The sequence below is a fragment of the Globicephala melas genome, chromosome 9, assembly GCF_963455315.2.
Source record: "Globicephala melas chromosome 9, mGloMel1.2, whole genome shotgun sequence".
NCBI lineage: Eukaryota > Metazoa > Chordata > Mammalia > Artiodactyla > Delphinidae > Globicephala > Globicephala melas.
The window spans coordinates 81,987,611-82,015,188 of NC_083322.1; the positions used below are offsets into that span (position 1 = coordinate 81,987,611).

General features: G+C 34.5%; 1 protein-coding gene across 4 annotated transcripts in view; it reads right to left on the minus strand.

The window, feature by feature from the left end:
- LOC115840853 (platelet glycoprotein 4-like) overlaps positions 1-27,037 on the minus strand; it is a 28,255-nt gene extending 1,218 nt beyond the window's left edge. The window contains exons 1-10 of one of the 4 annotated variants that reach the window (XM_030834281.2): positions 26,918-27,037; positions 20,781-20,839; positions 14,240-14,387; positions 13,613-13,792; positions 12,234-12,325; positions 10,212-10,258; positions 7,190-7,259; positions 2,859-3,046; positions 1,725-1,843; positions 428-501 (exon numbers count right to left, since the gene is read on the minus strand). In XM_030834281.2, coding sequence (XP_030690141.2) covers positions 428-501; positions 1,725-1,843; positions 2,859-3,046; positions 7,190-7,259; positions 10,212-10,258; positions 12,234-12,325; positions 13,613-13,792; positions 14,240-14,387; positions 20,781-20,839; positions 26,918-27,037 — 1,097 coding nt within the window. Of the gene's footprint in view, positions 1-427; positions 502-1,724; positions 1,844-2,858; positions 3,047-7,189; positions 7,260-10,211; positions 10,259-12,233; positions 12,326-13,612; positions 13,793-14,239; positions 14,388-20,780; positions 20,942-26,917 lie in introns of all 4 variants that reach the window. The other 3 variants (XM_030834280.2, XM_030834284.2, XM_030834283.2) reach the window with 3 other exon arrangements.
- Between the last annotated feature and the right edge of the window lie 541 nt (positions 27,038-27,578).

The following is a 27,578-nucleotide window of genomic DNA, read 5'->3' on the forward strand; positions in this document are numbered from 1 at the left end:
GTTCCTTGTAATGAATCATTTAAATATTACTATGGCTGTTTATCAGACATCTTTCACTCTTATAAATCTTTCTAATACATATTTCTAATTAGATTGACTTTTTCTAAGCATGTATTTTCCCTTTCAACAATTTATACCCAGGAAACTAAAATTGAATTTTAGAAACAATTGTCCTGGAAATATTTGGACAGCTAGCAAAATGAGAAATGCCATCATACACTAATTCCAGAATATGTGTAAATACAATTTCAATACACACTAGATATAATTCTAAATTACAGATGAAAGTCATAAACAGTAATTGTTTCATGATATTAAGTCAAAGAAAAGTTGAAATTTTATATTATTTCCACTTAATTTCATATATATATTCACTTTCTGGCAAGAAAATACTAAAAATCATAATGAACCTGTTCAAGAGACTCACCCAATGCTTTTTCCTGGCTTAACCAGTACATTGATCTGCAGGCGTTTTGCAAATTGTAAAGTGAATCCAGTTATCTAAAAAGAGAACAAACTAAAATAATTACCAACTTCCTTTAAATAATTCATTTATAATATCTAAAACTTATTTTTACTGTTATATAGAACCTAAGGGAAAACTGTAGTACTTGAAACTTGTGAAATTTATTAAATAATTAATTAGACATATTAAATATTATGTACATAACTCTTCATAATTACATTTTATGTGTATATGCATGTGTGTATACAGACCTATACACACATGTATATATGCACACACACACAATTTCTTTGCCCAACCTACTGTCAAGGTGATATTTATCTGAATTGGTTTTGGGGAATCAACAACAACAGCAGTGAAACTTAGAACTCATATAGTCAATTTAAATCCCAAATTATATATGGTCAAATATATATTCAGTCAGAACCCATGTGTCATCAGTATAATTATAATACTTCTATCATTAGTTAAAATTAAATGTGACTACTAAAATTCTGGCATGTCTGGCACAAACATGCCATGTCTGGCACGTTTAACTTTTGAAAAGGAGAATATTAAAATAAATAAAAAGTTGAAACTGTTACACTATAGGAAATTTAATAGATTTTTCCTGACGCTAAGTATAATAGATCTTGCCTCAAATGCGCATATACCCATAAAATCTTTTAATCCCTCATGATCTACAGTGTCCCTTCATATAAGCAATACTTACAGTTAAGTATAAAATGACAGTAAAATTGTAATTTATACCAAATTGTTTTAAGCCAATTAGAATCATACCCATCATTACTATCCCTGACCTACAAACAATTAAAAAGGATTATAAAGTTCCATATGCTGAAAAAACTAAAATAGAATTACCTCGACATTTCATAAGCAACAACAGGAAGAAACCAATGAGATTTTCCTTGAAATAAAAGTAGGTAATTATATACACATTACTCTATATAAAATAGATAACTAACAAGGACCTACTATGTAGCACAGGGAACTATACTCAGTATTTTGTAATAACCTATAAGGGAAAAAAAATCTGAAAAAAATACATATAAATATAACTAAATCACTTTGCTGTACACCTGAAATTAACACAACATTGTAAATCAACTATACTTCAATAAAAAATTTTAAGTAATTTGTCAAGATTGTGATGCAGTAAATATCATCAATAAATGTGATTGACAGAAAGGCAAGAACTTAATTTTTCTTTCATTTAAAAAAATGCTAAACCAATCAGATCAATAATGTATTTGCTTACAGGTTCAACATCTAAGTACGTGCTATGTTCCTCTTCATTTGGACTTAAGCCTTCAACAGGTTCTGCAATTTCAGGACTTGCATGTAGAAAATGAGGAAGTGAAATGTACACAGGTTTTCCTGAAAACAAGTTTTAAGAGACAATTGGGATAAATCATTTTCCTCATTACGCGTAGCACTCAAAAGATTTCCTTGAAAATAGATTTTTAAGTTAAAAGAAATGCAAAGTTGGCTTTGAATACTAAATGGGGAATGAGGGTGAGGGAAAATTATTACATCTAATCACTTTTGAGCAAAAATAAAATATAAGCTTCTGCATCATCCTACTAACCATTCAGTTGATGTCTGTCATTTATCTCTTAGGTGTTTATTTTCAATATGTAAAGCTTAGCTGCTGAACACAAATTTACAACCACATACCTTCATGTTTTAGGGAGTAATATGTCTGTGGACTGAGAATTTAAGAGGCTTTTCTTTCATTATTCTCACCCACTCCAATATGAAAAAGGTGAGCAAAATAAGATAGACTCCAAATTTCGTGTTTGAGTCAATTCTTCTTTCAGAGACATCCTGAAATATATTTATTTTTATTTACCATTTTCTAGGGTAGAAAAAGTTAGAAAAACGTCAGATGGGTGAGTTGGGATGCTCAGAGTATTCTGAGAATTATTTTCATTTTACCCTAAATCTAAAAGGAGCACAGGGATTCTGCACAACAAAGAAAGCCATCAAAAAATGAAAAACCTACCTATGGAATGGGAGAAAATATTTGCAAAACACATATCCCATAAGTGATTAAAATCTAAAATATGCAAGGAATTCACACAACTCAAGAACGTAAATAACCCAATTAAAAAGTGAGCAAAGGACCTAAAGAGACATTTTCCAAAGTAGCACAGGGAAATGTCAGTAGGGTTTTACCTAATAATAACTAAGCTTTGCAACACTGAAACAACTGGGAGCTTGAAAGCGGTACAAAAATCAGAACAAAAATATCTTATCATCACCTTTACTTTCTGCCCTTTTTACTTTCTCACTTTAAATTTCTGGTGGAAAGGAAACCTAGGTGAAATTTACATTTTAAAGAAAAATGCATATTATGCCATGGATTGTGACATCAAGACCTTTTACTCACCGTCTTTGCATTTGCCAATATCTAGCACACCATATAAGGTACAATTTTTGGAGATAATTTTTTCTGTGCAGAAACAGTGGTTGTCTGGATTTTGAAGTGGAGATGCAAAAGCCAAGGATGGAAGGATAAATCTATACACAGGGATTCCTTTCAGATTAATTTCAGCTCCAAACACAGCATAGAATGATCTAAACACAGATAAGAAAGACCTTCATTCTGGAAAACTGAACTTCATTATGGAGATTCTGTTTTTCTTATTTTTAAATTAGAAAAACTGGATATAATCTTGTTAGAATTCTTGCTTAAGTCTTAGGAAAAATGTTCTTGTGATATTTTAAGACACACCAGAACTCAGTACCTGAGTATGAGCTCTTCTTACCTTTGTTTTCAAAAGCTTCTGAGAATAATTTTTGCTTGTGAACTACCGTGGAGTATTTATACTGAGGACATTTCTCAGAGTTAGTTTCCTTTATAGAGTAAATATATGACTTCCTCAAGTCCTCTATTTGTGCCCAGTTTAAATGAAAGAAAATAAAATTTCAATCTTCCACAACTTAATCCTGGAGAGAAGTGCTGCTCACTTCCTAGGGTGTGTGCATGTGGGTTTTGATACATGTCTCCTATGCGCCATCATTTACCAAGTGTCCACCATAACCTCACTGCAGTTTTGATTTGCATTTCTCTAATAATTCGCAGTTTTGAGCATCTTTTCAAGTGGCTGTTCTCCATCTGTATGTCTTCTCTGGAGAAATGTCTATTTAGGTCTTTTGCCCATTTTTTGATTGGGTTGTTTGTTTGTTTGTTTTGACACTGAACTGTATGAGCTGTGTGTATATCTTGGAAATTAAGCCCTTTTGGGTCACATTGTTTGTGAATAATTTCTCCCAGTCTTTATGTTCTCTTTACAGTTTGTTTATGTTTTCCTTTGCTGTGTAGAAGCTTATAAGTTTGATTAGGTCCCATCTGTTTATTTTTGTTTTTATTTCTATTGTCCTGGGAGACTGACCTTAGAAACCACTGCTACGATTTATGTCAGAGAATGTTTTGCCTAGGTCCTCTTCTAGCAGTTTTATGGTGTTGTGTCTTATATTTAGGTCTTTTAGCCATTTTGTGTTTATTTTTGTGTATGTTGTGTGGGTGTGTACTAACTTCGTTGATTTACATGCACCTCTCCAGCTTTCTCAATACCACTTGCTGAAGAGACTCTTTACTCCGTTGTATATTCTTGTCTCCTTCGTTGAAGGTGAATTGTCCGTAGATACGTGGGCTTCTTTCTGGACTCTCTGTGCTGTTCCATTGATCCATATGTCTGTTTTTCTGCCAATACCACACTGTTTTGATTACTGTAGCTTTCTGAAGTCTGGAAGGGTTATGCCTCCAGCTTTGTTCTTTTTCCTCACAATTGCTTTGGCAATTCTGGGTCTTTTGTGTTTCCATATAAATTTGATGATTATTTGTTCTATTTCTGTGAAAAATGTCATGGGTAATTTGTTAGGGATCACATTAAGTCTGTAGACTGCTTTGGGTAGTGTGGCCATTTTTACAATACAATAAGTCCCCTACATACAAACCTTCAAGTTGTGAACTTTCAAAGATGCGAACATGCATTCATATGTCCAATCACATAAGTTAGTTCACCTGTGTGGCATACATTGTCATGTGTGTGCATCCTCCACAAGTGGTTGTGCTTTTGTGTACTTTACTGTACACTACTGTATAGAGTACAGTAGTGCAGTATCTGTATTTCAAGCCCAGGATGTCCAAAAGTAAGAGTAAAAGTGGCGGTGGTATGTAGCTGGTACTACTGTACTGTACTGTAAGATTGAAAATGTTTTCTTTATTTTTTGTGTTTGTTTGTTTTTTATGTGTTATTTCTGTGAAAAGTATTATAAACCTATTACAGTACAGTCCTGTATAGCCAATTGTGTTAGTTGGGTACCTTGGCTAACTTTGTTGGACTTACAAACAAATTGGACTTACGAATATACTCTTGGAATGGAACTCGTTCGAATGTAGGGGACTTACTGCATTAATTCTTCCAAGCCAAGTGCATGAGATATAGTCATTTATTTGAATCATCTTCAGTTTCCTTTATCAATGTTTTATAGTTCTCAGTGTAGGTCTTTCACCTCCTAGGTCAGGTTTATTCCTAAGCATTTTTTGGATGTGATTTTGAAAGAAATTGGTTTTTTACTTTCTTGTTCTCATATTTCATTGTTAGTGTAAAGAAATGCAACAGATTTCTGTATGTTAATCTCGTATCCTGCTACCTTGCTTTTGTGTGGAGTCTTTAGGCTTTTTCTATATAGAGTATCATGTGATCTACGTATAATGAGAGTTTTACCTCTTCCCTTCCAATTTGGATACCTTTGATTCTTTTTCTTGTCTGATTGCTGTGATGGGGACTTCCAATACTGTGTTGAATATAAGTGGTGACAGTGGGCATGCTTGTCTTGTTCCAGAATTTAACAGGAAGGCTTTCAGCTTCTCATTTTTGAGTATTATGTTGGCTGTGGGTTTCTAATAAATAGCTTTTATTATGCTGAGATATGTTCCCTGTATATCCACTTTGGTGAGAATTTTTATCATGAATTGATGTTGAATTTTATCAAATGATATTTCTGTATCTATTGAGATAATCATATCTATTGTGACATTTTGTCTTTTCTTTTGCTGATGTGGTGTATCTCATTGATTGTTTGCCTACGTTGAACTATCCTTGTGGCCCCAGAATGAATCCAATTGATCATAGTGTATGATTCTTCTTATATATTGTTGGATTCAGTTTGCTAATATATTGTTGAGGATTTTTTCATCTATATTCATCAAAGATATTGGCCTGTAATTTCTTTCTTGGTAATGCCTTTGTCTGGTTTTGTTATCAGGATGGAGGTGACTTTATAGAATAACTTTGTGAGTGTTCCCTCCTCTTCAATGTTTGGAAGAGTTTGAGAAGGATCGGTATAAGTTTTTCTTTGTATGTTTAGCAGAATTCCCTAGTGAAGCCATTCAGTCCTAGACTTTTGTTTGCAGGGAGGTTTTTTGTTTGGTTGTTTGTTTTATTTCCAATTCTATTTTACTTCTAGTGATCAATCTGTTCAAATTATCTATTTCTTCTTGATTCAGTTTTGGTGGGCTGTATATTTCTAGAAACTTGTCCATTTCTTCTCAGTTGTCCAATCTGTTGGCATTTAATTGTTCACAATGTTCTCTTATGATTTTTTGTGTTTCTGTGGTGTCAGTTGTTATTTCTCCTTGTACCTTTCTTATTTTGTTTATCTGAGTCCTCTCTTTTTTCTTCTTGGTGAGCTTGGGCAGAATTTTGTCGCTTTTGTTTATCCATTCAAAACACCAGCTCTTGATTTTTTTTTCTATTATTTTTTTAATATCTATTGTATTTATTTCCTCTCTGATCTTTATTATTTCCTTCCTTCTGTGCATTTTAGGCTTTGTTTCTTCTTCTTTTTCTAATCCTTTTAGGTGGTAAGCTAGTTTATTTGAGATTTCTCTTGTTTTCTGAGGAAGACCTATATTGCTGTAAACTTCCCTCTTATGACTGCGTTTGCTGTGTCCCATAGATTTTGTATGGTTGTATTTTCATAGTTGTTTGTCTCAAGGTATTTTTAATTTCCTCTTTGATTTCATTGTTGACCCATTGTATTTTTAGTAGCATGTTGTTTAGTCTCCATGTAATCATTACTTTCTCATTTCTCTTTCTGTGGTTGATTTCTAGTTTCATGCCATTGTGGTCAGAAAAGATGCCTGAAATAATTTCTAACCTCTTAAATTTGTTGAGGCTTATTTTGTGTCCTAGTATGTGGTCTACCTTAGAGAATATTCCATGTACACTTGAAAACAATGTGTAGTCTGGTTATTTTGGGTGTAATGTTTTGACAATATCAATTAAGTCTAACTGTTCTATTGTGTCATTTAGGATCTCTGTTGCCTTATTGATATTCTGTCGTCTGTCCATTGACGTCTGTGAGGACTCTGTGAGCACATTGAGAATGAGGTTGCTCAGGTGGAGCCACGCCTCACTGTTTTACTAGTTTAGTAAGAGAAAAGAAATGTTCTTGCTTAGAAATGAAGAAGGAGAAAATGATTTTCGTTATGCAAAGTATCCTTCTGCAACCTTCAATTTTTTAAAGACTTAATAAACATATTATGAATTCCATATTGTATTTATTCTTAATATGTCAAGAAAAACTTGCCTAAATGTATTTTATTTTTCTCAAATAATATGATTATCAAGTATGATCTTCTATGCCTGTGTTTTTTGACTTGGAGAAGGAATTCTGATATATAGGAACATATCCGTTTCTTTGTCTTACCTGCAAATGTCAGAGGAAAAGAATTGCAATACCCGGGTCTTCTCAATGAAAGGTGGAAATGAGGCTCCATCTGTTTAAAAATCAAGCAAGTGGCAAGGGATTAGGTGAAATATGTGTCCTAGAAAAATCTAGAAATCTTAATTCCAACATAGTTAAGAGAAATAGAATACAAACTGTATATATAACATTAAAATTCTCCAGTAGCCACATTTTAAAAATAAAATAAGTATCAGGTATATTTTATCTAACCCACCGTATCCAAAATATCATTTTAACATGTAACCAATATAAAAACTAACAAATCTCAAGATCCAGTGTGTATTTACAGCCTATTTCAATTTTTACTAGCCACATTTCAAGTGCTTAATTGTGGCACATGGCTAGTAGCTACCGTATTCAACAAGTCTATATACTATACACATTCACTGGTATCCATTCATATTAAATTTTCCTACTCCTTAAAAATAAATGAAAGTTTAAAAAAACAATGGCAAAACCACATGTTGTTAAAACTGTGATTGTGTTTGTTTTTGAAATCCCCACCCTATCTATAGAGTAGCACTTTTCTTACCATGAGGTTCATTTAGAACTCCTGTTTGGTAAATGGTCTTCTTACTTTTAATAGTGATTCATTCATCTGCCCTAATGGCTGATTCATATTTTTTAAATCATTTATTGAAGTTCTCTCACTAAATAGAATTTCCTGAAAATGGTTGGAAAAATATACACATCAAACTAAAAAGGGCATTTGTTGAGTTTATTGAATCTCTACTATGGTTATGATCCATGCACACACTGGATATAAGAAGAAATAGTTAGGTAATTCCTCCATTTGCTCCACAAATCAATATTACCAAAATGAGCCACTACTGAATGTGTTTGTTCAAAACAGTAAGACCCATCCTTCAGTTATGAATACCACACTCTTTTTCTTATAACTGCACTAACATTGTGATCTTATTACATTTCACTTATACTCTTGTGATAAGTGAAATACAACAGATGATCACAGTAAATCAGCATTGAGAGAATGAGATATTAAAGATTAGCTTAAACTCCCCAAACAGGTCCCTGAATGGGCGTTGCCTACAACTGTCTTCCCAACACCTTAGCCGTAAAAGAAAAGAATACATTGAAAAGCTTTAAAAAATCATTTGAAATATCATCGAAGGTTATGTATTAATGACACCAGCAATTACCATGGGTCATGATCATAAGATAGCTGATATTAACAGGGCTCTTTTTTAAATGCATTCAAATGTAAATCAGTGTTTTCCTTTCCTGTCTCTTTAAGTTTGTTGAAGAAGATAGAGGAAGTACTTCTAAATCATGGTTAAAACTCCTTGGAACCTTTTCCATTTCATTAGTCTCTTTTCCCTAGTGCCATAACCAGAAATCTCTCTCACAGGGATGCCATCAGAGTCCTCTGGCCTGTTCAGTCTACCTCTGTTCCTAGTTTGTTTTACATCTATTTTCTTCTTAGATACTTTTAACTTCATGCATGATACTCATGTAGTTATGTTATTGTCATTAATAAATCCTCTACCTCATTTTTAAAACTTCTTTCTTCTCAGTTTTGGACAAAAGTGTTGAATTTTTTTTTTTCTTAAACCCATAAAGACTCCTTTACTATTTAGGAGAAGCACAATATATTTCTCTCTGTATCTAAGGATACAGTATGAAGTTTATGGTTATGAAATTACTAGAGTTAGTGGTATTGGGACACTTGACAATTTATTGGCAGAAATGAACTACTTAGAAAGGAATTTCTTCACCCAATTCCATGACTCAAAGCACTACAAAGCAAACTCAACTGTGGTTTTGCTGTTTTTTCTTCAAGAGAGTATTAAAAAATTAAATCAACATGCAAAACTCAGTAATACCTTTGGAAAAGTAAACATTCCCCATGTTTGCTTTTTATTCCCTACCTTTTGCATAACTTTGTATTTAACATTTTTCACTTTCATTATATTACTTTCCTATGAAGTGTTGCCTAACTAGCTTTGTAAACATCATGCTCTGCTTCTGCTTTTTAGCATCTGAGAGCTCACCTCCTGGTATTCAATTCCCATTGCTTTTTACAATCTTAATTCTTAAACTCACAGGCATATATGACTTTATGCCTATGCTTTACTTCTTTACTTTACTTCAAGAAGAATAATAAGCTGGATCTAACCATGCTTAAATCTAAGTACACAGTACTTTCTTCCTAACTCTAATTCAGAATGTTCATTTTTGCATACATTTTTCATGGTTAGTACACATGTAACCTTGTTTTTGTTGCTGTTGTTGTTCTTTTCTCTCTCTTTCTGACCATCTTCTTCTAAATAGGTGGCTCTGCTTACAAGTTCACTGATTCTAACTCAGCCTGAAATCTTTGGAGGTATGTCTTACCTTTTGTAATTATCCTGATATTTTAATTCCTTTAATTTTAAATTATTATCTTTATAGTATTTACAAAAGATGTGAACAGTAACCACTACTCTAAGGTTTTCTAACCCTTTACTTCTGTGGTCAGGAAGGAGTTCGTTAAGTTAGTACAAAGCAAACGTTTCCCCAGAAATGCAGTAAAGGCTCATCCTCGATGGTTAATCTTGAGAAATTCCATCACATTAGACAGACATTTACTAAACCTACATAAGAACAGAGACTCTGAATTATGTTGCAGGGATACAAAGATAGGCAAACACATACACTCAACCCCCAGAACATTGTAGGTATGGAGGTGGATTTGTGGGAGAAAGGAGTTGGTTTCATTGTGATTATTACCACAAAACATATGCCCTTGGGCTTCCCTGGTGGCACAGTGGTTGAGAGTCCACCTGCCGATGCAGGGGACACGGGTTCGTGCCCCGGTCCAGGAAGATCCCACATGCCGCGGAGCGGCTGCTCCCGTGAGCCATGGCCGCTGAGCCTGCGCGTCCGGAGCCTGTGCTCCGCAACGGGAGAGGCCACAACAGTGAGAGGCCCGCGTACCACACACAAAACAACAACAACAACAACAAAAAACATATGCCCTTACCTGTACCATTAATCATGTCACAATAACTTGGCCAATAGGAGAGATGCCTTAGGAATAAAAAAAATAGAAAATGATATTCTTATTTCAAGGGCACCTTTCTCACATCACTTTGTCTATTATGATTCAGTACTTCTGCTAAAATAATAAATATTGATTAGACTAGATGTGACAGGCTAAGTTTAAGAAATGTTCTAAATCATTTGATCCATGTTTTGTTTGAAGTTTCCATTTTGTTGAGTTAAATGAAGTGCCTGAAACCATTAAGTGATCAGATTATAAAATAAAAACTGCCAAATGTTGTTAGAAACAACATGGAACAGAAACAGTTCTGCAGAAAAGAAAATTGAGAAACATTTCTCAGACACTTAGATCTTTTAGGGGAAAGTTTTTTTTCCCAGTGGGATTATTTCATAGTATGTTGCATTCAAACTGAATAGGAGGAAGATAGTAAATGGATAACTGATGTAAACTCAGTATGAGGGAGAAGAGGGGAGTGTGGAGGAGGAAAGAAAGAGAAGCAGATGTTGGATCAATCGAGATTGGAAACATAGATAATTTATACTTTTCCTTTTCTTTTAACTCTTGCAATAACTGGCATTTAAGTAGGACAGAGTTTATTAATTTATGCTCTGGCATCTACAAAAGATATATATATATATATATTCAGTATATATATATATATATATATATATATATATATGGAAGCAATAAAGACAACAGTAGTGATAGTTTCTCTGCACACTCCCCACTTTTTGGTGATGGAAATGGGTTTTTCACACTCCTAACATACCATCCAGTAAGATGTCAAGGCAAGCTATTGCTTCTTTTTTAAACAGAATAAGCGATTAATCATGCTTAGTCTTGCCACGATCAGTTAAATTAACCTTGTCATAATCTTAAAGTCTCCTTAAAACCTATCTGTAATATTGAAATAGAGGAAATGCTCATTTTCCTCAATACAGAGATGTGATTCCCCTGAAGTGAGCATTTAGAAGTGTTTGTTTTCCTCCATTAGACTTTTCTATAAAAAATATGTGACTGTGGACTCTGTGGAAGAAAAAGGACTACACGAGTGAGCGTTTAACTGTTTTAAGCAATTGTTAGATAGGAACTCAGTGTGAGGCAAGAGTTACTTAAAATATTTCATCTCTTGATTTTGATTACTTTATTCTTTGTCAGGAAATCACTGATCTAAAACTCATTTTAACTTTAAGGAGGAAAGACTTTCTCCCTTGATATTTATTGGGGTTCTTCCTATTTTAGACATATGATGAATTTGGTATACTCCAGATAAACAGGCAGGAGCTAGGGAAAGATAGGAAATCATGGCTATGTGAACATATCTCATTTTACTACTATTTCACAGGAGGCGTGCTCTTTGTCTTCAAGTTTAGTATGTCAATTTTAGAACTTGAAATACTAATTCCATTTTTTCATTGATAAAGGTTTAAAAAAGCTGAGTTATCAATATAGAAAATTATTTCAAGAAAATGTTGAAAGGGAAGGTCATGAAAGCATTGGCATGGATACATTGAGCTTCCACCTTATGGCACATTTAGTCACGTTACTGGAATGAGCAATTTTTATATTCCATGCTCAGTTAAAAAAACAAAAAACAAAAACAAAAACACCCAGTAATATATACTTTCAACCTGCTAGACACCGAGTTGATTTTCTTCCTTTTTATTTGTGGTTATGTAGTTGTACGGGTGCTTGATAGTGCCTGTTATGCAGCAGAGATGGAAGTAGTCCCTTTAGATTTCTTTATGTAAGAGACCCTGTGCATAAACGTCAACCCTCAAGTGGGGCTGATACTCAGCACCTATGCACTAGTGTGACTAGTCATCACAACTAAAGGGTTAACACCTGGCAGAACAGGAGTTTCTAGGGCTGAGATACAGGCAGGTCTGTTCCATAGGTTGGTGCCTGTGCATTACCAGTTGTTACATAAGTTTCTTACCTGCCTTAGAGTATCCTAGTGACACACACACATACACATACACACTTTGCCTGGATACTTACTTTTTGCCTTTATATGTGTCAATTATGGCAACTTTGCTTATGTCATCTTTTCCATTGAAAACTTTATAAACTCCATCTGCAGTATTGTGGTACTGAAAAGATGCATACAAGAAAAAATTACTTCTAGAACAAGCCATATTTTCCAAGTTATAAAATATGTAATTAACTCACTTTTGCATTTCTCAAACACTGGTTGTTTATAATTATTTTATGTAATTTGAAATATATATGCAATAAAGTTTTAAAATTATTGGTCTTTAACATTTTAAAAAGACAGAATATGAAAGGTACCTAGAAATAAGTGCTAGATGCTGAGCAAAGGAAGAAAACAAATACAAGAAGCTGATGTGATCCAACTCTACCACTCTTTGCCGTAATTAAGCCAGAAAGGCCATTTTGATCACTCCTCCTATTATATTGAGGTGACGGGATAGTGAACAAAACCTATGAGAACTGTGACAGATTTCTAGAAGTTTTCTCAACGTTATTATTTCTAATAAGTGGTTACTAAAGATTAGGTACACAGAATTAAAAACAGAATTAGCCAATGAAAGAATTCAGAGTATTTAGTTAATACTAGTAACTGAATTTTTTATCCCTTAATGCTTTCTTAATTGATATATAACCTTGCAATCCTAAAAAACCATCTACAGTAAAATAACAACAGTGAACTGGAGAACATAACTAATGTCACATACAATGCCAAGTGAAATCATGGTCAAAATTTCAATTCACTAGTCAGATTATCCTATTTATAACTTGAAACATTAAGGTATAACTAAGTACATCAGCAAGTTCACATTTTTCTTAATCTCCAAACTGCCATTTCATAACTTTTGTAGATTATAGAAATTCTTTTCAACTAATTCTATGAAAATATGACATTGCTGATGTATCAGTCTCATTGTGTGCAATTTGGCTAAGTTTTAAATATTCAGTACAACAAATTTGTAGGATGTCTAGAGAAGGAAGAATGACATGACGAATATATTTAACATAAATAAATAAAAATGTGGCATTAAACTTGATTTTTTTAGACAGGAAATCAAAACCAAAAACAGTGCTCAAAGCCTTGCCAGCTTACAATCTAATTTTAGACAGTTGTATATTTATCAAAGAGTGGAAACTTGATTAAATGTTCAGTTTCTTAATTTTAAATTAAATTGTTAAAAAAAATTTAATTGTTAAATTCAGATAAGTAAATTTTCCCAACCAGGAAAGCTAAACCCATGTGAGATGGAGACTTAAAAAACTTAGAATATGTATTCCCAGATCAGAAATAGGGTTAACACACTAAATGATAAAATTATGAATTAACAATGCCATTATATTTATCCAATTAAAGTTTAACAATATTGACATTCATATTTGGTACTCACAGGGTAAAACACACCAACTGTAGTAGGAACCGGGTATGGAATCAAGCTCAAGAATGGATCCTTATAGCCCCATAATAGTTCTTTCAAAGTTCTCTTTTGAAACATAGAAGAGTTTGATTTTTTGATAAAGATATTGACTATTATTTGAACAAATGCGCTTGGATAGAGATGGGGCACAGCCTATAAAAAAAAAACCCACTGTTTAAGACACCAATAGCTATATCAGATTTTTAAGAAGAAATGGATAAATAGTACAATTAAGTTTAATAAAACAACTTTCAACTGTTTCTTTAAAATTACTGCCAAATCTTTCCAGGGCTAAAAGTGTAATTTTCTTCATCTCTGAATGATTACTTTTCTCTGTCTCAGTGTGAGCCACAGGAAGAAGATTTCAAAGTTAAATCCTACTTTTTAAAAATGATACACTTTAAGTGGTCTTCTCAATTCAGTTGATTATTCTATGATCTTGTCATCTTTCCAAATGACCGTAATTCAAGATAATGCCAAATGAACACATTTTCATAAAAATGACAAAAATAATATTTAATGATAGCTCTAATCATGAGATTAATTACAGAGGATTCTAGAGTATTTCAAAACCAGTAATTTCGCTGTTTGTCTACTCACTGCTACAGCCAGATTGAGAACAGTGAAAGTGTCATTCTCGGTTCCAACTGATAGTGAGGGTTCAAAGATGGCACCGTTGGGCTGTAGGAAAGAGACCGTGTGGGTCTCAGAGTCATGGGTTATATTTTCCTTGGCTAGATAACGAACTCTGAAAAAAAAAGTAAATAAAATTCAAAATAATTGTTGCAAGTGAACATTAAGTCTCAAATGCCGTTCATTCATGCAACAAATAATTTTTGAGTGCACAGACTATGTCAGAAATTAGGCTAAACAGGTGGGTTAAAATGATATATAAGCAAATGCTGAGTTTCTAGCAAATCAGAGAAGGTGGGGAGGGGTGGGTGGGGAGGTGTCTTAGAGGTGCAGAGCAGGGGAGAAGGAGTACGCGTTATTATAGGAGTTTACACAGAGTCTGTGGGAAAACACAGAACAGGTACAAATCCAGGCTTGGGATGGTTATGGGGGGATAATGGACAAGATACAATTCCACATAAGTGGTCTGAATGACAAGGAGAAGTTTAGTTAGGTAAAATAGGGTAGAAAGTAGCATGTAGAACATTAAGGAGTAAGAACATGGTATAATTTTAGATATGCAAACTTTTTTTTAATATCTGTATCGGAGTATAATTGCTTTACAATGGTTCTTAGTTTCTGCTTTGTAAGTCGGAAAGAAAAACAAATACCATATGCTAACACATGTATCTGCAAACATTTTACTATGGTTGGTTTACAGAGTTAGAGTAAGGAGAGTGGTGGAAATAAAGCCACTAAAATAAACAAGATCTCAAACACAAAAGGGTTGTGTCCTGTACTCAGATATTTAGCTTTTTATCCTGAGGGTCAGGAGGAGACAGCAGAGAGGTTTAAGGAAGGGAACAGTAAAAGCATGTCTTCTTACATTAGAAAGACTGTTCAAAGTGCACAGCCTTGCCAGCACTGTTTTTTTCATAATTTCCAGTATTTTAATGAGAAGGATAACTAATGGAATATAATTTCCACTTAAGAGATCAATTCCCCTCCATCTCTGCCTCATATATTGTATACTTATTAGCTCTAAGCTCCTGGCTCTAAAATCTCTAGGCAAAGTACCAACTACTTTTTAGGAATGTGGTGAAAGGTCATATTATGGAAAAAAAAATCTTTTGCCAGTACAAGATATTTACTGAGATGAAATAAGGTAGACATTGCATTATCATATATTTGAATGTCTATTATTTGAGGCTACAGTAGTTATCTATTATTATTTAACTAAGATAAAGACTGGGAAAAAAATGGGACTGAAATGTATACAACATAACAAACCAAAAAAGCCACACATTTCAATCAGGTACAATACCTGTAGGGTTGGTATTATGAGTGTTTTTTTTATTCCCAATCACAGTGCCTGCTACTTGGTAAGTTCTCAACAAAAAATTTTGAATGAATAAATTAATTAATACCTCACATTAATATCTCAAAAGAGAATTCAAAAAAGATATAAATATGTTTTACTTTTAATATAATTTCTTCAAAGCTTTATTATTTACTTTTCTCTGAGTACTGTAGACATACAAAGAATATAAAAATCTGAAACAGCAGCCAGGACAGTCTATTAATAGTCAATTACTATTTCCTCTTAGATAATTGTATTTTAAACTTATATTACATATTATTAACATTTAAAATTAAAATGCTCTAATTTTCAGGAACATTTATGTGTATATAATAATTGAGATAACAGCAAAATAATTGTGACCCAATTCTAGTTTACTTAGTTGTACTTACAATACTATACCAGTAGATGGCACTCACTAAGAGAAAAAAAATCCTTTAAACTGAGGCCTGTGTTTAGAATGTACTTTTAAAAAGAGAACATAATCACTGAATTTTTGGTTTAAAAATTAGAGTATAAGGAATTTCCTGGCGGTCCAGTGGTTAGGACCCCACGCTTCCATTGCCGGGGGGCATGGGTTCTATCCGTGGTTGCAGAACTAAGATCCTGCATGCCGCGCAGGGTGCAGCCAAAAGAAAAAAAAAGAAGAATATATACAGGTTTTAGAAAGGTGGTTTTTTAAAAAATTTTTATTGGGGCATAGTTGACTTACAGTGTTGTGTTAGTTTCAGGTGTACAACAAAGTGAATTAGTTATACATATATCCAATCTTTTTTACTTCTTTTTCCATATAGGCCATTACAGAGTATTGGGTAGAGTTCCCTGTGCTATACAGTAGGTCCTTATTAGTTATCTGTTTTATATATAGTAGTGTGTATATGTCAATCCCAATTTATCCCTTCCCCCCTCCTCTTATCCCCTGGTAACCATAACTTTGTTTTCTATATCTGTGACTCTATTTCTGTTTTGTAGATAAGTTCATTTGTACCCTTTTTACAGATTCCACATATAAGTGATATCATACAATATTTGTCTTTCTGTGTCTGACTTACTTCACTCAGTATGACAATCTCTAGGTCCATCCATGTTTCTGCAAATGGCACTGTTTCATTCTTTTTTATGGGTGAGTAATATTCAATTGTATATCTGTACCATATCTTCTTTATCCATTCCTCTGTTGATGGGCATTTAGGTTGCTTCCATGTCCAAGCTATTGTAAATAGTGCTGCAGTGAACACTGGGGTGCATGTATCTTTTTGAATTATGGTTTTCTCCAGATATATGCCCAGGAGTGGGATTGCTGGATCATATGGTAGCTCTGTTTTTAGTTTTTTAAGGAACCTCCGTACTGTTCTCCATAGTGGTTGCACCAATTTACATTCCCACCAACAGTGTAGGAGGGTTCCCTTTTTTCCACACCCTCTCTAACATTTATTGTCTGTAGATTTTTTGATGGTGGCCAGTCTGACAGGTGTGAGGCAATACCTCATTGTAGTTTTGATTTGCATTTCTCTAATTATTAGTGATGTTGAGTGTCTTTTCGTGTACGTTTTAGCCATCTGTATGTCTTCTTTGGAGAAATGTCTATTTATATCTTCTGCCCAGTTTTTGATTGGGCTGTTGGTGGTTTTTTTTTTTTAACTGAGCTGCATGAGCTGTTTATATATTTGGAGATTAATCCCTGTTGTTTGCTTCATTTGCAAATATTTTTTTCCCATTCTGAAGGTTGTCTTTTCATTTTGTTTATGGTTTACTTTGTTGTGCAAAAAGTTTTTAAGTTTAATTAGGTCCCATTTGTTTATTTTTGTTTTTATTTTCACTATTCTAGGAGGTGGATCAAAAAAGATATTGCTGCAATTTATGTCAAAGAGTGTTCTGCCTGTTTTCCTCTAAGAGTTTTATAGTTTCTGGCCTTATATTTAGGTCTTTAATCCATTTTGAGTTTATTTTTTTGTATGGTGTTAGGGAGTGTTCTAATTTCATTTGCTTACATGTAGCTGTCCAGTTTTCCCAACACCACTTATTGAAGAGACTGTCTTTTCTCCATTGTATATCCTTGCCTCCTTTGTCATAGATTAGGTGACCATAGGTGAGTGGGTTTATCTATGGACTTTCTATCCTGTTCCATTGATCTATATTTCTATTTTGGTGCCAGTACCATACAGTTTTGATTACTGTAACTTTGTAGTATAGTCTGAAGTCAGGGCGCCTGATTCCTCCAGCTCCATTTTTCTTTCTCAAGACTGCTTTGGCTATTCAAGGTCTTTAGTGTTTCCATACAAATTGTAAAATTTGTATTAATAAGGTCAAAGGGAGGAATCTGCCTCAGGTTTTGCTTTCTATGTACTCCTGCCAAAGCAAAGTAATTAAAAAAAAAGACTTATGTTGGATCTGAGAATATTCAGAAGGAGTTGCTGGGTCTTCATAGAGATGGTGTAGGTTGGAATAATAATTAAGATGTCTATCCAGGTAATTTCATGCTTTGACCCATGTCACACCTTGTCAAAGTTTCATCAAGCTCACATTAGCAGCCATTCTGTTTAAGGAGGGACATCCTCCTCCACTTCCAATTTCAGTTGAGTTCAGGGTGTAATTGATGGGGAGGCAGGTTCAACTCAACACATGGAAGACTCTCAAATTATTAACTTTTTCTGAAAGGTGACCAGTCGTTTTCCCATCATTTAAGGCATCCAAGCAGACACTAAGGACTCTGTTTTGTCGACATCATGAGAAAAGATGACTCACAGTTGATCATAAATTCCTTTAACATTGTTATATAAATAGGAGTTTATTGTTTACATACTTTAGCTGCAAATCTAACTTCTCTTCTCCAATCCTCCCCATATTGCTTCTCCAAGTAAATCAATTATATCTAACCCACCCCCTTTCATCCCTTAGAGAGATAGGTTAAAGCCTCTAAAAATAAAATTTATATTAACTGTCACCTATCAGAGCAGGACTAGCACAGGATTCAATATTATGTTTATGTTTTCTGATACTCCAGTTAATATCTTTAAAAGTAAAAACATAACCCCTTCCAAACAAATAAAAAATTAAACAAAAAACTTGATCAGCTCTCAAATTCTAACAACTATTCTCACACATACTGAGTTCTCTTAGAGTATATTTATTTATTGACTGATTAACTGCACAGCATTATCTGTGCAGAGGCTGTGTGAAGGCTCCCAGGGCCGGGGTCTCCGGGCTCGCCCCCCGCTGCTTGGACCCCGCAGCTGCGCTCCCTGCCCTCTCAGGCCAGGATAGGAATATTTAAACAACCGTGCTTAGATTCTTATTTGGTCATGTGGGAATTCTAGATTTTCATAGGTACACATCATAGCTACAACTTTTTTTTGGACCAAGATAATACTCACATAGGCTTTTGATAATAACATAAGAACTATAGACCATGAAAAAATAAAAATATTTTCCAAGGTGAGGGTTATTTTTGTTTTTGTAACAGTGAAAACCAAGCCGTCTTTGACAGAGTTGTGAATAGTCACAGATGTGCCTGGAGACAGGAGACGTGGGGATAATTACTAGGACAGAATAGGCACCCAGGCGCTCGGCCTGCGTGCTTACGCTCACAGGCATGCTCATGTGTTGCGGCAGCAGGCATCACCCTCCCAACTACTGTTATTTCATTATATTTGAGTGTGAGTTGTCAATCTAGAAATATATTAATGAATGGAGAGGAAAGAAATTATATAATTATAGACCATCTGAAACAGATAAGAAAGTAAAACTATGAGTTAGAAGAAATCATTACAAATATGAAATTTTGTGATAATACTTGATCATGGCATATAACTAGTTGTAATTATTCTTGAGGAAAATCACACATTTTTATAACAAATCATACAGCAGGACTTAATTCTGTTCCCATATGGGCACCATAAGTGTATTTCTAATCCTTGGTTAAGTTTAGTGTCTTTAGCACCTCAGTCTCTCTTTTTCTTACTTTAATAGTTAGAAAAGACACATAGTCTATAACTTAGGAGAAAATGGACACAAAAATCTAAGAGTTACCAGTCCCTAGGTATGTGTGAACTTGGTAAATCACTTCATATCCCCTGGAATGAGTTTTCAAAATTTACAAAATGAAAAGTTCTGGCTAATTATTTCCCCCAGTGCTAATGTCTAAGATTCTATTCAAGAATGTGTTAAACTGTTAAGGAATGTAGATAAAGGTATAGCTTATTCAGTCTAAGTACTGGAGAAAATATAAGAATGAAACTACTGGATGAATAAAAACACCCTTAAGACCTGGAAAATAGTTTGAATAGAAATCCTTAGCAGCCTTGTAATTACATAAAATCAGTTTAATGTTGTTCTCAAATTTGAGTGTGTATTGCAATCCCCCAGAGTACTTGTAAAACTCATTACTGGGGTCTAAACCAAGAGTCTCTGATTCATTTGGTCTAAGGTGGGGCCTGAGAATTTGCATTTCTACTTAGTTCCCAGGAGATGCTGATGTGGCTGGTTCAGGAGCCACCCTTGGAGAACCACTCATATAACCTACACTTTCAATTTTAGGATTTTAAAGTGCTCTGGTTTTAAAATTGTGATAGATGGTTTTTTATTTAGCATGTATATTTTAGACTTGTTTTTTAAATTCTATTTATTACTATTTTTTTTAATATTTATTTTATATTGGAGCATAGCTGATTAACAATGTGTTAGTTTCAGGTGTACAGCAAAGCGATTGATATATATATATATTTATATACGCACACACATATCTATTCTTTTTCAAATTCTTTTCCCATTTAGGTTATTACATAGTATTGAGCAGAGTTCCCTGTGCTGTACAGTAGGTCCTTGTTTATTTTAAATATAGCAGTGTGGAGAGATTGGGAGTTTGGGATTGACATGTACACACTGCTAGAGTTGTTGAGAATATATGCTACAAGTGTAAAGCACCTGTAACTTCTTAAATGTAGAGCAGTTAATTGATGCTGGTAAATTCATAATAAAGTCTGTATTTCTTATCATCATTAAATCCTTAGATTAGGGTTTTATATAGGCAGAAACAGAATATTTCAATGTATGTTAATGGCAAGAAAATAATAAGTACATTTCAATACAATGGCAGTTGTCAAGTGGAAGCTTTTTCAGAAACACATATGGTCAAGGAAAGAGTGCCACTTTTTATGGGGACTCGCTCACCTGTACGTGTAAGGACCTCTTTGCTTAACTTTAATTTTGCTGCTGTTCACTGCCACCTCCTCTGGATTCTGTACATCAAAGATCCAAAACTGTCTGTAAACTTCTGTGCCTGTTTTAACCCAACTTTTAAAAGCAATTGTACCTTCTTCAAGGACAGTTTCCTATGAAAAAGAAAACAAGTTTGGGTTATTTACTTGTAGTCAATATGGGCACTTGTGGGAGTTGAAAACCTTTAGTTAGTCACCGAAAGCAATAAGCTCAAGTACGTTGCTCATGAGAACCTTTGCAGCCTGTCACACGCTTGGAACAGAAATATTTTCAACACGTTACGATAGCAATCTCTTTTAGTTAACCTTTTACAAAGAGAATCAGTGTGTAATATTGTAGACATGTCTGTCGATTGTAAGGCCAGCCACTGGCAAGCTTTGGAGTGACCCTATGGCAATATTGCGACAGTTCGTAACACAATTTATTAAGCAAATTTTATTAAACTTTTTCCAAAAAATTCTTATCAGGTCAAACTTTAACCTCTCCTCTGCCTTCAGTGAGTTAGACTGAGGAGGCAAAACAGAAAAACTGAGAGAAAAATGTAGTGGTATTGGAAGCTTTTTCATTTTCTTCAAATCTTGGACAGTTCCAGGGAAGATTATCACTTAACATTTGTCAGACTAAGAAAAACACAAATTTCGCTTCTCCCCTTCCAAACCCTGCTCAATGAGGCTTTCCTAACTCTCAGTACATCTGCAGAAATCTATTAGTACGTGTTTCCAAAAATTACAACAGTCTGATTCGTTACTATTAGGTTACTACATTTTAGATAAAAGAATGAAAAAAGGACATGTCCTATTATTCTTTTGTGAAATCCATTAAAAATCTTTGATGCTTCTTGTAGTAAAGACAGATACAGAAAAAATACCAATGACAGAATCAGAAAGCCCAACATTAGAAATTGGCTCCTGTGCTTTAGGAGCTGGGACTGAGTAGAAAGTCACCAGATTCCTTGGGTCAGTTTCAGTATCTGTAAAACGAGGGAATTATAGATGGTCTCGTGGTTTCCTTCCAAGGCTTTCACTCTCTGAGCAGCAAGCCTCTGAAGCTCTAGTAGCTAACGCAGACAAAGGTGACTTTGTAGCAGGCAGTGTTTCCAAGTAAGCACCTTGCGAGGAATGCCCAGGTGTAAAACTCCAACTTACCTTAGTGCTAGAGGAAGGGGGAGAAAAGTATTTCACACAAAATGAGCCTAACAAGACCCATGAATACAGGGACAGTCTGACCTGTTTGTTTCCTTCACCTGCTTTCATAGAATGATGGATCAGGAAAGGACATTGGACATTAGTACGTTTTCTAGGAGAGCGTGCTGAGGCTCTGAGAAACCAGGTGTCTGGCCCAAGGGTAACCGAGGCAAATACCTAGAAGTAGAATCATGACGAGGATCCTAGTCTCTGACCCTTAGGCTGGTCCTCTTTTACACCGTGTTTTTACTATTTTTTGTTCCTGTCACCTCTGCACTTAGTTGGTAGAAGTCAAGTTAAGTTTCATATCTTCAGGAAACTTTACTTATTACTTAGTGGAGAAATAAGGGAATTCCTTAGAGAAGAACAGGGCATCAGGTATAATGCCTTTACAAAACCCTGTGCTGTTGCCATCCTTTTACACTGGGTACATTGGAGCTGCTAAAGTGATGTTAGATCTTACTTTTTTACAACCAATTATCCTTAAAAAATGCTTTAGTGCTCCTAAAAATCTTATTTCCATAGTAAGCTGAAAATTAAGACAATATTGCACATAGATAAAGTATTACGGCTGTTCCTCTAAATGTAAAGGTGTTTATGAGGGTGTTGAAGCTGAAATCTATACTGAAGTTGAAATCTGTGTTAATTTACCCATTTCAAGAAAACACACGAACCTACACATTATTACTCTCACAATAGTGATATAAGAATCTTAAGGACTAATATAATATCAATTGTTTACCATGTACCTCTCAAGGCACATATTTTATTTCAGTTCTTAATGAAAGGAACTCTATAAGTACTTAAAGAATTGAAAAGGGACTGTGACAGAATGTACTTGGCAGGACAGAAAACTTCCTCATTCTAATGGTTACGCATTTAATATCAAAAGGCATTGTAAGCATATCATGTCTTTTTTCTAAAAGCCATGAATCACTTTGCCTTATTTGTTCATCTGGAGATATTTTTTCAACTGGGAAAGCTGAAACGCAAAGAGTTGAAATGAATGCATTGAATTATCAGCTATTAAAGTTAGGGTCATCTAATTCCATCCATTTTTTAGGGGTAGAATTAGGTCCTACAGAAAACAGATGTCTGATTCAATATTGTATGACAGTTTAGTAGTAGATAATGGAGAATCAGGTCTTTTACTACAATTTTGTGTGGTTTGCATAACACCACGATTTGTTCACAAAGAAAAAAATACTGAAACAGTCAGAATAGGAATGCATTTCTTCTGGTCCTAACACTACTATATGTACTAGAAAATTGTATAGACCTCATTGACTACTAAGATTATTTTATCATCAGTTCCTCTAATTTTAAAGGGAGCAAAAGTTTTTATGTCCTTTGTGAATTTAAGAGGCCTTGATTTTAAATTGACTTTGGACTATCTGTCTATTTTGCAAATCTTTTGCTAAATTTGAAGTACAAAGGTGTTAATTATGTGTATAGAAAAAGTAATATAATTTAAGCTCCTCGCACTTGGCTGATTCAGCCCTAGTAATGACTGGATTCCAGCCTGATGACTCTCACATGGCTTGGTCTCCAGCTGAGTTGAAAGACATTTACCTTGAAACTTCTACATTTGCTACATTTTGTTTACCTTGAAACTTCTATTTTGCTACATTTGCTAATTTGAAAGCAGACGTTGGGAAGAGTAATAGTTTTTATCTAGTCACATGGTCATTTGATTATTGCTGTTACAGGAAAACAGTACTCATCCACATGACTGGCAACTTCAGTATAACTATTAAAATGTCCTTGATATCTTCCTATGCGTGAAGTATGTAGAGCACATATGTCAAAAATATATTGTCCCATTTCTCAAGGCTCTTATAGTGTACAGGAGACAGTATCATGTGTAGCATATTTTAATCTATGAGTTGATTTCCTTACCCTACTTCCAGCCTGACCAAGTCCATTGGCTTCTTTACTCAAAGCCTAGAGTGAAGTGGTTAACAATGAAACAAGATGCTATGAGTTTGATCCCCAGTTTGGTCATGTGCTAACCATTTAAACTTGGGCAGGTTATTTAATTTTTTTGTACCTCAGTTTCCTTATCTGTAAAATGGGGTAATAATAATATTAAGTTGAACTATACGAAATTAGTATTTTTCAAAGTCAAAATAAGTAGAACATGGTGTAATTAAATATTTATCCTCATGGGTTGTTATAGGATTTATTAAATGTGAGCATTTAGAACAGTGTTAGCACATAGCAGGCATTCAATAAATGTTGGCTACTGTTATACAAATCCTATCCACCCCTTAGAAGGAGAACTCTCATCTCACTTGCTTCCCATCTTGCTTTAACTACTTTGCTCTTAGCATTACTGTCTAAACCAGTTATGTGGCAATAACATGTAAAATCCTGTAGCACTTCCTTTTCTGCTATTTAATTATTTATATATTTATTCTCCATCCAGTGAAATCAAAACTTCCTTAAAAAGCAGAAACATACTGAAAATAGTTTTCATCTTCTCCACTCACTACCAAAATCTGTTCTATTTGGGACCAATTACAAGCAGTTTCCACGTCCAAAAATTTTTCTAATATGTGTATGCATTATGCACATGCATGTGTGTACAGGCTGAGAGAAAGAAATCTTTAATTTGCTTCTTGGTGTTCTGCAGTTAATATCATAGGGAAATTAAATTAAAATTTATTTTAAATTACCTATGTTATACAGTATTCACTAAGCATTTATCAAGTGATATGAAGAATGTCAAGGTGACAAATTATCCTTTGTAAATAGTGGCAAAACTTTGTCCTTTTTCTGAAGTCCTTTGGTAGTTTCTACTCTCCACATACATGGCAGCTCATGCCATTGACTTTTAGTCTGTCTAGCAAGATTGCATAAACCTGCTGGCCCAGACAAATCTACCAGGAATCATAGTCTAAATTACTGGTAAAAAAAAAAAAAAAAAATAGTTTTCAGCTATAACGCATAAAAATCATGAAGTCCTTAAAAAACATCCCTGGGGCTTCCCTGGTGGGGCGCAGTGGTTGGGAGTCCGCCTGCCGATGCAGGGGATGCGGGTTCGTGGCCCGGTCCGGGAGGATCCCACATGCCACGGAGCAGCTGGGCCCATGAGCCGTGGCCGCTGGGCCTGCGCGTCCGGAGCCTGTGCTCCGCGGCGGGAGAGGCCACAGCGGTGAGAGGCCCGTGTGCCGCAAAAAAAAAAAAATCCCTTGGAAATAAACAGTAAAGAAATATGAATATATATATATATATATATATATATGAAGTAAACTGTATGGACTATTTTAGGCCATTTCAAATGCTGGAGTCTGGGGACCATCTTTTAGAATTGAAAGGTATCGTAGAGTACCAAATCTATACTTTAAAAATTAGATAACATCATGAGATGATTTTCTCATCTGTTAAAATTAAGCACTTTAATTCTTCTTTTTTTTTTAAATAGTGTTTGTATGCAGGTAATAACCTTCCCAATTTGGTAGTAGTCCATTAAATGAAGCAAGTAATCTGCAATGATTTCAATGGTAAACAAAAACTGACCAGTACTAAAACTTGTATATATTTGTGAAATAACAGCATTAGCTTAAGTGCTCTTGAGGTAGGGGTAAGACACTTGGCTCACTGGGTTTACACATAATTCAGAGATGTGACTCCTACTGTTGGCCAGTTTCTCTGTCTTTTTGTCTCTACATTCAGACTCTCTAGAAAGTGAACCTATTGCTTAGTTTTATCTGTAATCTCTATAGTAATGATCAAATCTCTCTGAGCACTGACCTTTGAAATACATCTGATGTTCATATCAAATCACTTCTAAAACCTCTGTTTTTTATTCTTCTAAGGAATACATCTCCTTCAATAACTCAACTGGTTATCTTACAGTTTGCAACTTTCACTCCTCTCCCTATTTAGTCCTTTTATTCCATTGTATCCCATCACCCATCAGTTATATGTACTCCACCACACTAGACCAGAGTGCCTTTTATTATGTGCAGACTGTGCAATAATCTTATTAAAAGGGAGTCTTAAACGACACGAAAAAAAAGCTGGAAAAAGAAAACACGTGGAGGCTATATAACGTACTTCTAAACAGCCAATGGATCTCTGAAGAAATCAAAGAGGAAATCAAAAATTACCTAGAGACAAATGAAAATGAAAACATGATGATCCAAAGCCTATGGGATGCAGCAAAAGTAGTTCTAACAGGGTAATTTATAGCTATACAAGTTTACCTCAGGAAACAAGAAAAATCTCAGTTAAACAACCTAACCTCACACCTAAAGGAACTAGAGAAAGAAGAACAAAAAGAAATCCAAAGTTAGTAGAAGGAAAGAGATCATAAAGATAAGAGTAGAAATAAATGAAATAGATACAAAAAATAAACATCAACAAAACTAAAAACTAGTTCTTGGAAAAGATAAATAAAATTGATAAACCTTTAGCCAGACTCATCAGAAAAAAAAGAGAAATGGCCCAAACCAATAAAATCAGAAATGAAAAAGAAGTTACAACCAACACCACAGAAATGCAAAAAATCATGAGACTGCTGTGAACAACTGTGTGCCAATAAATTTAAAGAATATTTCTTTCAATAAAAAATGGTATATATTTATGCAAAAAAAAGCATATCAACATACTCTTGGACATAATTAAAAGCAATTATTTCTTTTAATATGCATACCTAATATAGTTTTTTATCAAAATTTGGATATTTAGACTTAAGATGACAGTGCATTCATATAGAATATACATCATGCTTTGACCATTTCTCTATCATGTAGAGTTTCAATTGTTCATTATCACCTTTGTCTCGAAGACACAGAATTGCCAGTTACAATGAAATATAAAACAGGCACCCTAAGCCAAAAAGGGATGGAAGATAGAATGAATCAGGATGACAAGAAACAGTCTTGATAATACTTGTACCTTTTTAACTGTCTTCTCAATAAGTATGTCTCCAACTGGCATTAGAATACCTCCAAACACAGCCATGAGTGCACCAGTGACAGCACCAGCGATGAGCCCACAGTTTCGATCGCAGCCCATTTTTCTTGTTCTGGGAAAAAACTAAGGTTCAGCGCCTGCTTCTTTCAAACTCCCAGGTCTGATGAACGTGGTTTCCAGGAGGTCTGGTTCTATCATTGGAAGGAGATCATAAAGCAGAAACTTAAATACCAGTAGAAAAAGATCAAAGTAAACATGCAACTGAAACAGATCATTTTGCCAGTTATAAATAAACAGATGCTTTTTTTAATATACAAACTTTCTAGGTTTTGTCCTTTCTTAATTTGAACTACCTACCAGTGGTAGAAGTAATACATATTGTCACATAGAGCATTTCTTTAAATTTCTCCTCTTAAATTTTCTTTCTATGGATGATTAACACACTGAAATATTAACTAAGGAGAATATGCTTACTGTACTCTCACACCCTGCCTACCTTCCATCAGCTTGGGACACTTACGGGCATCTTTATCCTCTATCTGACTTCTCCACTCAAACACAACCATCTGTCTGCACCCTACCTGGAGTTCTCCTGCAAACTGAATGTGGGTGGACTGATGTCTTTTCCATCCAAATCCTAAGC